The sequence below is a fragment of the Triturus cristatus genome, chromosome 3_2, assembly GCF_964204655.1.
Source record: "Triturus cristatus chromosome 3_2, aTriCri1.1, whole genome shotgun sequence".
Classification (NCBI taxonomy): Eukaryota; Metazoa; Chordata; class Amphibia; order Caudata; family Salamandridae; genus Triturus; species Triturus cristatus.
In genome coordinates, this window is record NC_140584.1 from 581,761,183 (window position 1) to 581,774,445 (window position 13,263).

At 48.6% G+C, this 13,263-nt stretch overlaps 1 protein-coding gene across 5 annotated transcripts in view; it reads right to left on the bottom strand.

The window, feature by feature from the left end:
• Positions 1-13,263, bottom strand: part of MACF1 (microtubule actin crosslinking factor 1) — a 1,146,281-nt gene that overhangs the window by 241,982 nt on the left and 891,036 nt on the right. For all 5 annotated transcript variants that reach the window (XM_085648361.1, XM_085648360.1, XM_085648359.1 and 2 more), the window contains one exon: positions 913-1,139. In XM_085648361.1, coding sequence (XP_085504487.1) covers positions 913-1,139 — 227 coding nt within the window. The remainder of the gene's footprint in view (positions 1-912; positions 1,140-13,263) is intronic.

The window sequence follows — 13,263 nt, forward strand, 5'->3', positions numbered from 1 at the left end:
GTAGTCAGAGAGTAAAGAGAACCACTGCAGCCAGTGAACGAAAAAGCATCACTCAACTCAGTAAGCAAATGGAAACCACTATAGTCAATGATTAAACAAACAAGTGTAGTCAGTAAGCAAACAGAGTCCACTCTAGCCAGTGAGCAAATACACTGCACTGCAGCCACTGAGCAAACTAACTCCGCTGTAACCAGTGAGCAAAATGATTCCGCTGTAGCTAGTGAACAAAATTATTCCGCTTTAGCCAGTGAGCAAAATGTCCTCATTATAGCCAGTGAGCAAACTGTGTAGCCAGTGTGCAATCTGACCACTGTATCTGGTGAGTGAATAAAGGTCACTGTGGTGTTTGATGGGGTTTGCCTCCTTCTGATCTCAAGAATCAGTGTGTAAGCTTGCTTGAGGATAAAAGATTTGAGACTTGCGTGTGTAAATACATTTTGCTATATAGCAACAAGCTCCCAAAACTTTGCGGTGGCTAGATTCAGGAGAACTGCGGAAACAGATTCCTGAGTCTTCCTTGCGAAAAATAATTACAAAGTATCCTATAGTGAGCGTCCAACACTCCAAATGATATGTGTTATGGGGGGGTTCTGTGAAGCTGTACTGGCCGCTAAAATGGAGAATAAGAAGGAAACTGGGAGCAAAGTTAACCTTGAGAGAGGAAATGCTGCTGGCCATAAAAACAAATGTATGTGAGACCTGGGCATCAGAACAGGCTGCAGCTCCGCAGGCAGAACTCAAGTTCACGGGAGGGGGGGGGGGGGGGGGGGGGTTTGGGGGAGGACTAGTGTTGCACAGAAGGGCTCAGTCAGACTGAGGCAGTGAGGGGTAATGGGAAAAACATAGGAAATTATACTGAAGGCCAACACTGGAGACCCAAAAACACTACTCAACGACCTATAGCTCCCTTACCTCAGCTGCCTCCACTTGCTGCTTGATGAGAGATGGGTCAATACCTGGGCTCTCCAGGTCATGAATAATGTCCTGTGTGTCCTTCAGTGTGGTCAGCAGGGCGGTCATGTCATACCAAAACTTCTCTGCCAGCTCCAGCACATCCAGAAACTTCTGCTCCCGCTCTTCAGCACGAGCTTTGATATCTCCCCAGAGGAATAGCATTTGGTCTAATCTATCCTGGACAGCTGCAAAGAAGGGATAAAAAGAGAATGTGACCAATTACCAATGATTACTATGGCTGGTGATGAACCCTTGCAGCATTTGGGCCTATATATGGTACTGTTTACTTTGATTTAAAGATAAGTGATAGTTATCAGAGTACCTGTGCTAAAGTACATGTCAGGGCAAAGGCTTTGACATCCTCTACCATTACAACGTCAAGGGTTGCTTTCTAACTAAGATGAAGAGTTGCAATATCTTCTTCACTGTAGTCCAAACATTTTAAAAACACTTTCTTTAGGCTCTGTGCCTATATATTCATTAATAAAGTTAACATTTTTGTAATATGTGATAACTGAAATAGGAGGAAGGGAACAATGTGACTGTTAAAAGGATATTAATGACAGACAACTGGGAATTTAGCAGAAAAGACAAGGAAAGAGAAAAGTATTCCAAAAGTGACCATGGAGGGAAGCCCAGGAAAGGGTCCTGACACAGTAAGCACTACACAGAGGATACGTTCTGGAGAAGATGGGAACTATAAAAGTACCACATGAGAGGGGTCCAGGAAGCAGGAACAGAAAGTGTAGCAGGAGAGACCCCAGAACAGGAAAAAGTAGAAAAGAGTTGTGAGAAAGTGCCTCTTGACATGGTTAGCCCCAACATTTTGCCTGGTATTGATGTGGTTTTGATTTTAGTGCACAGGGTCCCTGCCAACACAGTCCCCTTTGCCAGTGCTGCTACCCTAAACATTATTCCACAATCGGCCCTTCAGGCCCTATTTAAGTCCCTAGTAAATGGTACATTGGTACCTAGGGCATTGGGACTGGAAAGGGTCCCCTAGGGACATCTCAACTAAGCCATGCACACTTCCAATGTAGTATGCAATGCTTTGCCCGGTGCAGACAAAAACGCCAAAGTCAACATGGCAGACTGTCTGTTTGCCATGTCAAATAGTACTACCTAAAGTATAGGTAAGTCACACCTCTAGCAGGTCTTCTAGCCCTAGGGAAGGGTGCACCATTCCACAGGTGTGAGCATATCTGCATGAGCAGATAAGTCCCTACAATATTTAAGGCCATTCTTAGATATTTTAAGTGTCAGAGAAGCTATAGAGAGTACATGGGCTAGAAACTCAACAACTCGAGCTTCCTAGCACCATGATGGATTCATAGAACCCAGGCGTGTTTGGTACCAAAACTCTTTTCAATAAATCTACACTGATGCCAGTGTGAGATTTATTGTACCGTCTACTCAGAGGTGCACCCTGAAAACCCTGCAAAACCCGGTGTGGTCTATGACTGGCTGTAGATAGCCAGCCACCACCAGACATGTTTCAGGACCCCTGGGTTGAGAGCCCCTACTCTCTGAGACCAGAAACATCTCTAAATCTAGCATTGGGGTGGCACCCCGGCCCCAGAAATTAGCTTCTTGGCGACCTATGCTGGTCATATTGGTATTAGGCCTAAGGTTGCTCGACCACACTACCACAAATAGAGCCCTTAGGGTTTACATTGAGCCCTGTACACTTCTGGGGGAAATTCTGGAGTCTTCATACGATATCACCACTTATTGATATATCACATAAAGAGCCAGCTTCCTACAATATCCAACCTGGAAAATTCACTTTTCATAGCCTGACAACTCTGCCTCTTTGTTTGAAGGTATACAAACAGTGACCATCTGACAAGATGACTCTGTATGAAAGTGGTTCTGTATATACTGTTCCCAAATAGGTACAGTGTGTCCACAGTCCCCAGACGTTTGGCAGAGGCTAAAGTTAGATATAACCTTACTCTCTAAAGTGGTAGCTTGGTCGAGTAGTAAGGCAGTATCAGAGGACAGTGTAAAGCATTTGTTGCACACACTCAGTCAGCAAATGGTTTCACACACTTAATAACTGAACTCTAGGCCAATGGTTTATATATAAAAAATATATGCTTGTTTTATTTTGGAACCAATAAAAAAATATACTTTCTCAGAATGAGATGCTTTATATAAATACCTTGACAATATGCAATTGACTTTTGTAGAAAGTTACAAGTGGTTGCAATAGGCAACACAATTTTAAACACAATAATGCATTGAGCTCAATGGAAGTTTCAAGTTATTTGCAACAGATTACTTTTTGGATTACTTTTAGATTTCCAGGACTGGATCCTAGATTCAGTCCTGGGTCAGTACTTGGAATCAAGTAATGAAAGTCAAATTAATTACTGTGATGATTTTTAGACAATATTTTGCTATTTTAAAAGTTGACACCTCGAAAATATTTCATAGAAAACAGTCAATGATTCCCTATGGCAGAAAATTCAAGTTGCAGGAATAGTATGTTCTTGTTACTTTTGTAATCCAGTACTGGGTGCCTAGACTCAGTACTGGGACCTTTAGCCAAAACAGGTAAGTAATTACGTTTTCAGAAATTATACGATTTTTAAAGAATATTTAAAGTTTGCCGAAATTGACACTTAGAAGAAATTTCACAGAAAAACAGTCAATGATTTCCTATGGGAGAAGGAATATGCTACTTACCAGTATGCATCTGTTCTTGGCATGTAGAGCTGCAGATCTACACACTTTTGCATAGATCGCCATCTGGTGTTGGGCCCGGATGTTTGCAGTTTGTTTTTCCTCTTGGAAAGTCTTTGGAAGTCACGAGGTCGGTGACTCCTCCTTTGGATCGTATTGCGCATGGGCTTCGGCTCCATCCTCAGATTGTTTTTCGCCAGCAGGGAAAGATGGAGCGTAGTAACAACAGTGAAGAAACCCATGTGTGTTGTATCTAAATAAGATAGACTGGTAGCCGGGGAGGCGGGTGGGCGTGTGTAGATCTGCAGCTCTACATGCCAAGAACAGATGCATACTGGTAAGTAGCATATTCCGTTCGAGGCATATGAGCTGCAGATTACACACTTTTGCATAGACTATGTAGCAGTTCCCAACCTTAGCAGCGACCACCGGTATCTGTTGCAGTGGTTTGAAATAATGTTTTTAGTACAGCCTGGCCCACACTAGCTTGTTGCTTGGTTTGCACATCTACACAATAGTGTTTAGTGAAAGTGTGCGGTGTTGACCATGTAGCTGCTTTGCAGATATCATCTAATGGGATGTTCCCTAGAAAAGCCATAGAAGCCCCTATCTTCCGTGTAGAATGGGCTTTAGGGGAACGGATAGCGTTCGTTTTGCTTTGTGGTAGCAAATCTGGATGCATTTTACAATCCGCCTAGCTATCCCTGATTTTGAGATGGGGTTGCCCTTGTGTGGTGGAGAGAAAGAGACAAACAGTTGTTTGGTTTTTCTGAAAGGTTGTGTTCTTTGGATATAGTAAAGTAAGGCTCGTTTGACATCTAGCGTGTGTAGAGCCCTTTCTGCAACGGTCTGAGGTTGCGAGAAAAAATACTGGTAATTCTACAGATTGGTTTAGTTGAAAAGGGGAAATGACTCTAGGTAGGAATTTTGGGTTGGTACGGAGAACAACCTTGTATGGTAAGTGCTTGTATCTCACTGACCCTTCTGAAGGAAGTGATGGCTACAAGGAAAGCTGTTTTCCATGTGAGAAAATGCAGTTCTCATTTATGCAAAGGTTCGAAGGGAGGCCCCATAAGCCTGATGAGAACGATATTTAAGTTCCACACAGGTGAGGGTGGTACTGTGGGGGGGATTATTCTTTTTAGGCCTTCCATGAAGGCTTTAATGGCAGGTATTCTGAAAAGTGATAGGTGCTGCCTGTTCTGTAGGTAAGCTGCAATTGCTGCGAGGTGTAGCCGAATAGAGGTATAGGCCAGATTACACCTTTGTAGGTGGAGTAAGTAGCAAATGATGTGTTGTATCGACAAGTCTAGAGGATTGATTGTGTTATGGCAATAAACAACAAATCTTTTCCACTTGGCAGCGTAGTGCAGTGGTAGGGCGTCTAGCTTCTCTGATGACGTTCATACAGTCAGGGGGAAGGTTTAGGTATCCGAATTCTAGGATTTCAGGAGCCAGATCGCAAGGTTGAGCTGAGCTGGGTCCGTGTGTCTGATCTCTCCATGGTTCTGGGTTAGGAGGCATGGTGAGAGGTGTAGCTTTTGGTGTGGTACTATCGAGAGTTCCAGCAGCGTGGTGTACCACGGTTGTCTGGCCCATGTTGGAGCAACTAGGATCAGTGTGAGGGAATGCTGTTGTAGCTTTCGCACCACTAATGGAATTAGTGGGAGAGGTGGAAAAGCGTACGCAAATTTGCCTGACCAGTTCATCCATATCGCATTTCCTTTGGACAATGGGTGTGGGTATCTGGCAGCGAAGCTTGGGCATTTTTTGTTTTCGTGGGTGGCAAAGAGGTCTATCTGTGGATGCCCCCACATTTGAAAGAACGGATGAAGAACCTGTGGGTGAAGTTCCCACTCGTGGATCTGTTGTGTCTGTCTGCTGAGCAGATCTGCCATGGTGTTTTGGACTCCTGGGACATGTTGGGCTAGGAGAAAGATTTTGTGTGGAATTGCCCATCTCCATATGCTCTGTGCTAATTGAGAGAGCTGTGGAGAGTGTGTGCCGCCTTGTTTTTTAACATAATACATGGCCGTCATGTTGTCTGTGCGAATGAGGACTGCCTTGCCTGAAATCCGTGGCTGAAAGGATTTTAGGGCTAGAAAGATTGCTAGTAACTCCAGATGGTTGATATGGAGTAACTTTTGTTGAGGCGTCCATGTGCCCTGCACTGTGAGGTGTAACGAATAGTTTCTTACCTGTCGGTGTAGTTTTGCAGCTTGAAGACCTTTCTGGATTCACTATGCTGTGCATTATTCCGCGATCTTGTGGTTGGGTCTGGATTCGTAGTCTTTTCTTTGTTTTTTTTTTTTTTTTTGTAGCCCAGGTGGCCGGCGACGACCCACCATTTGGTGCACCTCCCGTGACGTCGTCGTCCTTCCTGCGGAAGTCCCACCTTTGGGGCGCCATCTTCGGGTTCTTTTTTCCTTTCCCTTTTTTTTTTTTGTTTTAAACCCTAGGCGATTGATTAATCTTTCTTGTCCATTTTTCTGTACGTTTTCATTCTTTTTGATCTTTTCCATTTTACCCCCTCTTCCTCCAGCCTCATCTTCCTGGCGGAGGTGGGTGGGTTCGCGAGTGAATCCAGAAAGATCTTCAAGCTGCAAAACTACACCGACAGGTAAGAAACTATTCGTTTTGCAGCGTGAATCTTTCTGGATTCACTATGCTGTGCATAGACTTTGTAGCGGTTTTCCTAATTTTGTGGCGGCTGGGTGGTAGATGAGCGTTGGTCGTTGAAAATGTGTTGAAGCACCTTCTGTCCAACCTGTGCTCCCTTGTTCATCTGAATGTCCACGCAGTAGTGTTTCGTGAACGTGTGCACAGATGCCCAAGTTGCCGCGAGACACATGTCCTGGATGGGTGTGTTCGCCAGGAAGGCAACGGTGGCCTCCTTCTTCCTTGTGGAGTGAGCCTGAGGCCCTTCCGCTAGCTCCTGTCCAGCCTGTTTGTGGCAGAATTGAATAGTGAGGGCAATCCATCTAGCGATGGTGCCCTTAGTCACTGGCCTACCCATGAAGCTAGTGGCAAAGGACACAAACAGCTGCTTCGACTTCCTGAGATCCTTGGTTCTCTCAATGTAGTGCATCACCGCTCTTCTTGCGTCGAGGGTGTGCAGGGCCTTTTCTGCGTTTGAAGTCGGGTTTTGGAAGAAACTTGGTATCTGAATACTCTGATTCATGTGGAACGCCGACACCACTTTGGGCATGAAGTGTGGGTCCGTCCTCAGGACTACCCTGTCTTTGTGAATCTGAATGTAGGGTTCCTGTAGCGTTAGTGCTTGAAGCTCGCTCACTCTGCGTAGTGAGGTGATGGCCACTAGAAAGGCCGTTTTCATCGTCAACATTTGTAGTGTGGCCTTGTGAATGGGTTCAAACGGTGGCTTCATGAGCTCCGTCAGAACTACGTTTAGATTCCATGCCGGCGGCGGCAACCTTTTCGGAGGGGCCATTCTTTTTGCTCCTTCCATGAATCTCTTCACCACCTGCGAAGTGAAGAAACTTCCACCCTTTTCACCTCTGGTGTATGCAATGATCGCCGCTAGGTGTACCCTTAGGGAGCTCGAGCAGAGGTTACTCTTTAGAAGGTGTGTGAGGTACCTCAGTACTGTTGAGTCTCTTGTCATTCTGTTTTGCAGGCCCTTCTTCCTGCACCACACAGTGAACCTCTTCCATTTTGCGCTGTAGCATTTTCGTGTAGTTGGTTTCCTTGCCTCCCGTAGCACTCGCATAGTGCTCGGCGGCAATCTTAGGTGTGCGAACTCTAGGTCTTCAGGAGCCATGCCGCCAGGTTGAGGGTCTCTGGCTCTGGATGCAGGACCTCTCCGTTTTGCATTGAGAGCAGGTCCTTTCTCCTCTTGAACCTGTATGGATTGCCTTGCGCCATTTCTTGAATTTGTGAGAACCATGTCTGCCTTGCCCACTGCGGAGCCACTAGGATCAGAGTCATGTTGCTGGTTCTGCACTTGTCGAGCACTCTGTGCAACAGGGGTATCGGTGGAAAGGCGTAGGCAAATGTCCTCGACCAGCTTATCCATAGGGCATTTCCCTGGGATTGCTGATCTGGTTGCCTGGACGCGAAGCTTTGGCATTTTGCATTTTGGCGTGTTGCAAATAGGTCTATTGTGGGAGTTCCCCATCTCCGGAAAAGCTTCTCTGTTTCCTGGCCATTGAGCTCCCACTCGTGCGATGCAGAGGTCTGCCTCCACATTGTCCTTCCCCGGTAGGTGAATTGCCAGTAGATCTATCCTGAGAGGTATGGCCCATCTCCAAATCTCCTGAGCCAGAGAGGAGAGAGGGAACGACTGTGTCCCCCCCTGTTTGTTGAACATTGCCGTGGTGTTGTCCGTTTGAACTAACACCCTCTGGTTGTACAGGTGCCTCTGGAATGCCTTCAGGGCTAGCAGGATTGTTTTCAACTCGAGGTAATTGATATGGCGAACCGCATCTGCTGGAGCCCACAGACCCCTCACTCTGAGGTTGTCCATGTGCGCTCCCCACCCTTTTTGCGATGCGTCCGTGGTAATGGTCATTGTTGGGTTTGGTGGCGTCAGGCTTTTCCCTGCTGTCATGTTGTCTCTGTTCCACCAAGTTATCTCCTCCTGCACTGCGTGCGTAACAACCACTAGATCCTCCCAACTTCCGTTTGCTTGTGACCATTGCTGTTGTAGCCATTCCTGGAATGGTCTCATGTGCAGGCGTACATTCGGCACCAGCTGGATACACGACGCCATCATCCCCATCATCTTGCTCACTGACCTCACTGTCAGAGCTCGCCCCTTCTGGTAGAGCCACGTCTCCTTCAGCAGGGCATCTGTCCTCCTGTCGCTGGGCACCACTGTACTGTTCAGGGAGTTGATTTTTGCCCCCAGGAAAATCTTCACCTGCTCCGGTTCCAGCGATGACTTCCCCCAGTGAATCGAGAACCCCAGATTCGTGAGAGTGTCTGTTACGCGTTTTGCGTGCCTCTCGCACTTCTCGCGTGAGTTTGCCTTGACCAGCCAGTCGTCTAAGTAGGGGTAGACGTGTATTCCCTGCCTTCGTAGGTGGGCCGCGACCGCCGACAGGCATTTTGTAAAAACCCTTGGCGCCGATTTTAATCCGAAGGCCAGGGTTGTGAACTGGTAGTGTTCCTGGTCGATGTTGAACCTTAGAAGGCCCTTGTGTATTCTGTTTATTGGGATGTGCACGTAGGCATCCTTGAGGTCCACGGTGACCATGAAGTCCCCGTCTCTTATTTGGGGCAGTACCTCCTGCAGCGAAGTCATTTTGAACCTTTGCGTTCTGATGAACTTGTTTAGGTACCGCAGGTCCAGGATGGGTCTGAGGTTTCCGTCTACTTTCGGGACCACGAAGTAGTTTGAGTAGACCCCCTTGTTGCGTTCTCTGAACGGCACTGCCTCTATGGCTCTCTTTTCTAGAAGTTTCCGTGTTTCTTCTCTGAGTAGGTCCAGATCTTGAGCCGATCTCTGCCTTCCCTTTGGCTTCCTGTTTGGCGGTTTTTTCTCCAAATCTACGCAGTATCCGTACTGCATGATGTTCAGTATCCACTTGTCTGTGGTTATACGCCGCCACTCCTGAAGGTAGAACCTCAGTCTTCCGCCTACTGGTGTTGTATGCTCGTAGGCTTTTGATCCTTCTCTCCCCCCCGATGTTACTGTTTTGCACCTCACCCTTGGGGGCATGTCGAGGGTAGGTGTCCTCTTGCGTGCTGAGTCACTTTGATGAGGGCTGGTCACCCCCTCTCCTCCTCTGGCCACGTCCGTTCCCGCTCCCGCGAAAGGACTGGCCCCGAGGTTGGTACTGCCAGTTCTGCTTCTGTTGACCTTGTCCGTGACTTTCACCCTGCTGACCCTGCTGGAACGTCTGGTGCGACGCCCCCTGCTGGCTTCCTCCCCTACCGTAGGGTCTCCTCGAGGGATTGCCTCGCCTCATTCCCCTCAGCTGTAGGGCCCCCATGGACCTCGCCGTTTCGTTTTCTTTTTTCAGCTGGGTGAGCTTCTCGTCTACTGTTGCTCCGAACAGTGTCTCTCCATTGAAGGGGGTGCCAAGGATGTTGTTCTGCACCTCCGGTTTGAATCCCGAGATTCTTAGCCATGCATGCCTTCTCTCGGTGACCCCTATGGCCATGAGTCTTGCTGAAGTCTCTGCCCCGTCCAACGCCGTCTTTATACAGGAGTTGGCGATGTTTTTGCCTTCGTCTACCAGGTGTGAGGCTCTCTGGCGGTATTCTTCGGGGAGGTGCTTTACTAGCTCCCCCATCTCGTCCCAGTGCTGGTACTGGTGTCTATTGAGGAGTGCATTTGAATTCGCCATGCGCCAGTGCATTGCGGCGTTCCTCTTGACTTTTCTTCCTGTGAGGTCTATCCTCCTGCTCTCTTTATCAGGTGGTGGGCCCGAAGTTGCTGGTACGTTGGCCCTTCTCCTGGCCGTGGAAGCTATGATGGAGTCGGCGGTCACGCTACCTTTGATGGAAGGGGGGTCCAGGGAAGAGTGCTTATACTTCTTCTCTGTCCTGGGCGTGATCGACCGGCAGGTCGCTGGTTCCTTGAAAGCTTCTTTCCCCTGATTCATCACACTTTGTAGCATGGGGAGGAACTGGCTCCTCGTCTGGATGGGGAGCAGGGTTTCGAGGAGAAAATCGGTTTTCGGCTTCTCCTCGTCGAGTTTGACGCCGAAGGCTGTCGCTGCGCTCCTGACCACCATATTGTACACCCCGATGTCGTCGGATGGCGAAGGCCTCGAAGGGTACGTGTCCACGGGCTCCTCCGGGTTTTCGGTGTCGAGATCCTGCCATTCGATGTCGTGGCTGGTAGATGGCGCCGAGCCGTAGAACGACTGCTGGTCTTCTTCCTCGGCTTCTCCGTCATAATAGGTCTCGTCTTCCTCTTCGAGATCCCTTGTCAGGCCCTCGGTGTCGAATTCGTCCTCGACGACGTCCGTCGATGAAACCGTTGGAATCTTGAATTCCTTCATCTTGGCGTCAAACTCCTTCTTCCTTTGAAGGATGTTCTCCATTTCGGCCTCGAGCCGCCTCTTCTTTTTCTCCATCTCGGAGATGCTTTCGGCATCGACCGCGGGTCTTTTCGACGAAACTTGCGTCGACGTCGACCGTTCTTTTTGCGTCGATCGCCCCGTTTCCTGGGTTGTCTTCGACGACCCTTGCTTTTCGGCGTCTTTCGGCACCAGGGAGTCCTTTTCGAAGGATCCGCTCGGCCTCTTGTCCATGGTTCCCCCTTTGGTCGTCGAAGTTTTCGGCGCCGGGGCTCCCTTCGTGGACTTTGACTCTGATTTTCTCGAGTCACCCTCGTGTTTTCGAGGTACTTTCTGTTTTGCGCTCGACGATTCTCTTACCTCGTCTTCTTTTTTCTTGTCGGTCTCTACGACCGTGAAGTTTTCGGCTGTCTCGGTGACGTTGTCCTCATCGTCCGTGGAGAGGCCCAGATCGTAGAGCGACGGGGCCTTACCCTTGCCATCCATGCTGGCGTTGGCTCTTCTCTGCCGATCTCTCACACGGAGCGTCTTCGGCGCGAAGGCTGAGCAGGCGTTGCAGTCCTTACTCTGGTGTTCGACCGGTAGGCAGAGGTTGCAGACCGGATGCTGGTCCTTCTGCGCGAACTTGTGGTGGCAGTTTGGGCAGAACTTGAATGGCGTCTTGTCCATTGCGCTCAGGGCCTCTGAGTGCGCATTCTCCAAGGTCGTCGAAGAAAAAGGCGCTGAACCTCCTTCCTTCGCGCTCCTGATGAAATCTCTTCCTTTCCTGTGATATCTTCTTAGTATTTATCGACGAAACTCGCTTTTCTTTCTTCTTCCTTCGATTGTAATTCTGGAGCTTCCCGATGACGATCCAGACCCAACGGCGGAAAAAAGAATCTGAAGATGGAGCCCCAAAGGTGGGACTTCCGCAGGAAGCACGACGACGTCACGGGAGGTGCACCAAATGGTGGGTCGTCGCCGCCCACCTGGGCTACAAAAAAAAAAAAACAAAGAAAAGACTACGAATCCGGACCCAACCACAAGATCGCGGAATAATGCACAGCATAGTGAATCCAGAAAGATTCACGCTGCAAAATAGGTGAGCTCCCCAGCCGGAGAGCGATGCGTCTGTTAGTATTATTTGTGGAACCGGGTCCAGGAACGGTTGACCTTCGGGAGGTTTGTGGTGTTCCACCACTGCAGAGAGCGATGGGTGCGACCGTCTACCAACACCAGATCTGTGGCCTTGGCGCGCTAAGCACTCTTGGAGTGGACGCATCTGGAGTCTTGCGTGAGGCACTATGCAAATGCAAGAGGCCATCATCCCTATCAGTTGCATAAACACTCTTGCTGGAAGTGAGTGTTGAAGTACGAATTTTTGTCGCAAAGCCTGAATGCTTGCAATCCTGGCCGGATTGGGGTAGGCTATTGCTTTTGAGGTGTCTATGATGGCACCGAGGTATTGTTTTATATGGGATAGTGTTGGCTGAGACTTTTGGTAGTTCACCGTGAAGCCTAGTTGTGAAGTAGTTGGATTGTAGTGGCGGTGTGGTGTACACATTGGTTGTATGAAGTGGCCTTTATCAGCCAGTCGTCCAAGTATGGGAAGACGTGAATGTGCTGTCTCCTGAGGTGTGCCGCCACTACCGCTAGGCACTTGGTGAATACCCGTGGTGCTGTTGTGACTCCGAATGGGAGCACCTTGAACTGGTAGTGTTGTCCGTCCACTACAAATATGAGGTACTTTCTGTGAGCATGGTGCACTGGAATGTGGAAGTATGAGTCTTTCAAGTCCAGTGTGGTGAGGAAGTCGTTCTGGGAGAGGAGCGAAAGCACCTGCTTAAGCGTTACCATGTGAAAATGGTCTGAGTGTATGTATGTGTTTAGGGGCCGGAGATCTAGAATAGGTCGTAGAGTCTTGTCCCTTTTTGGTATTAGAAAATATAGGGAGTAGACCCCTAAATTTTGCTGATTGACGGGAACTTGTTCTATTGCCTGTTTTTGTAGGAGGGAGATTACCTCCTGCTTTAGTAATGTTGAATGTTCTTGTGACATTGGGCGTTGCCTGGGTGGAATGTTTGGGGGGGTAGATGTTAATTCCAGGCAGTATCCTGACCGAATAATTTGGGTCACCCATTTGTCTGAGGTGATGGTCTCCCAGACATGAAGGAAATTTTGAAGTCTGCCCCCGACCAGAGTGGGATGGTCTGGAGGGAGCGGGGGAAGTCATTGGGTAGGCGGAGTGGCAGAGCCGGCGGTATTTGTTTTGCCTCTGCCCTTATTATTGTTGCCGCTATACCCGCCTCTTTGATAGCCCCTTGTGAAGGTGGATTGAGTGGGGGATTTGTAGGAAATGGACGCGTTATCTGAGGAGTAGCCTCTAGATGTACTCCGAAAGGAAGAGCGGCGAAAAGAGCGCATAGGAGAGTGTGACTGCAGGGCTCCCATGGACTTCGCAGTATCGGTGTCCTTCTTCATTCTTTCGAGGGCCTTATCTACCTTTGGGCCGAATAGGTGTTCCTGGTCAAAGAGATGATTCAGGATGGAGGCTTGTACCTCTGGTTTAAATCCTGATATTCTTATCCAAGCATGGCGACGGAGGAGGACGCTAGTATTAATGGCCCTGGAGGCTGTGTCTGCTGCATCT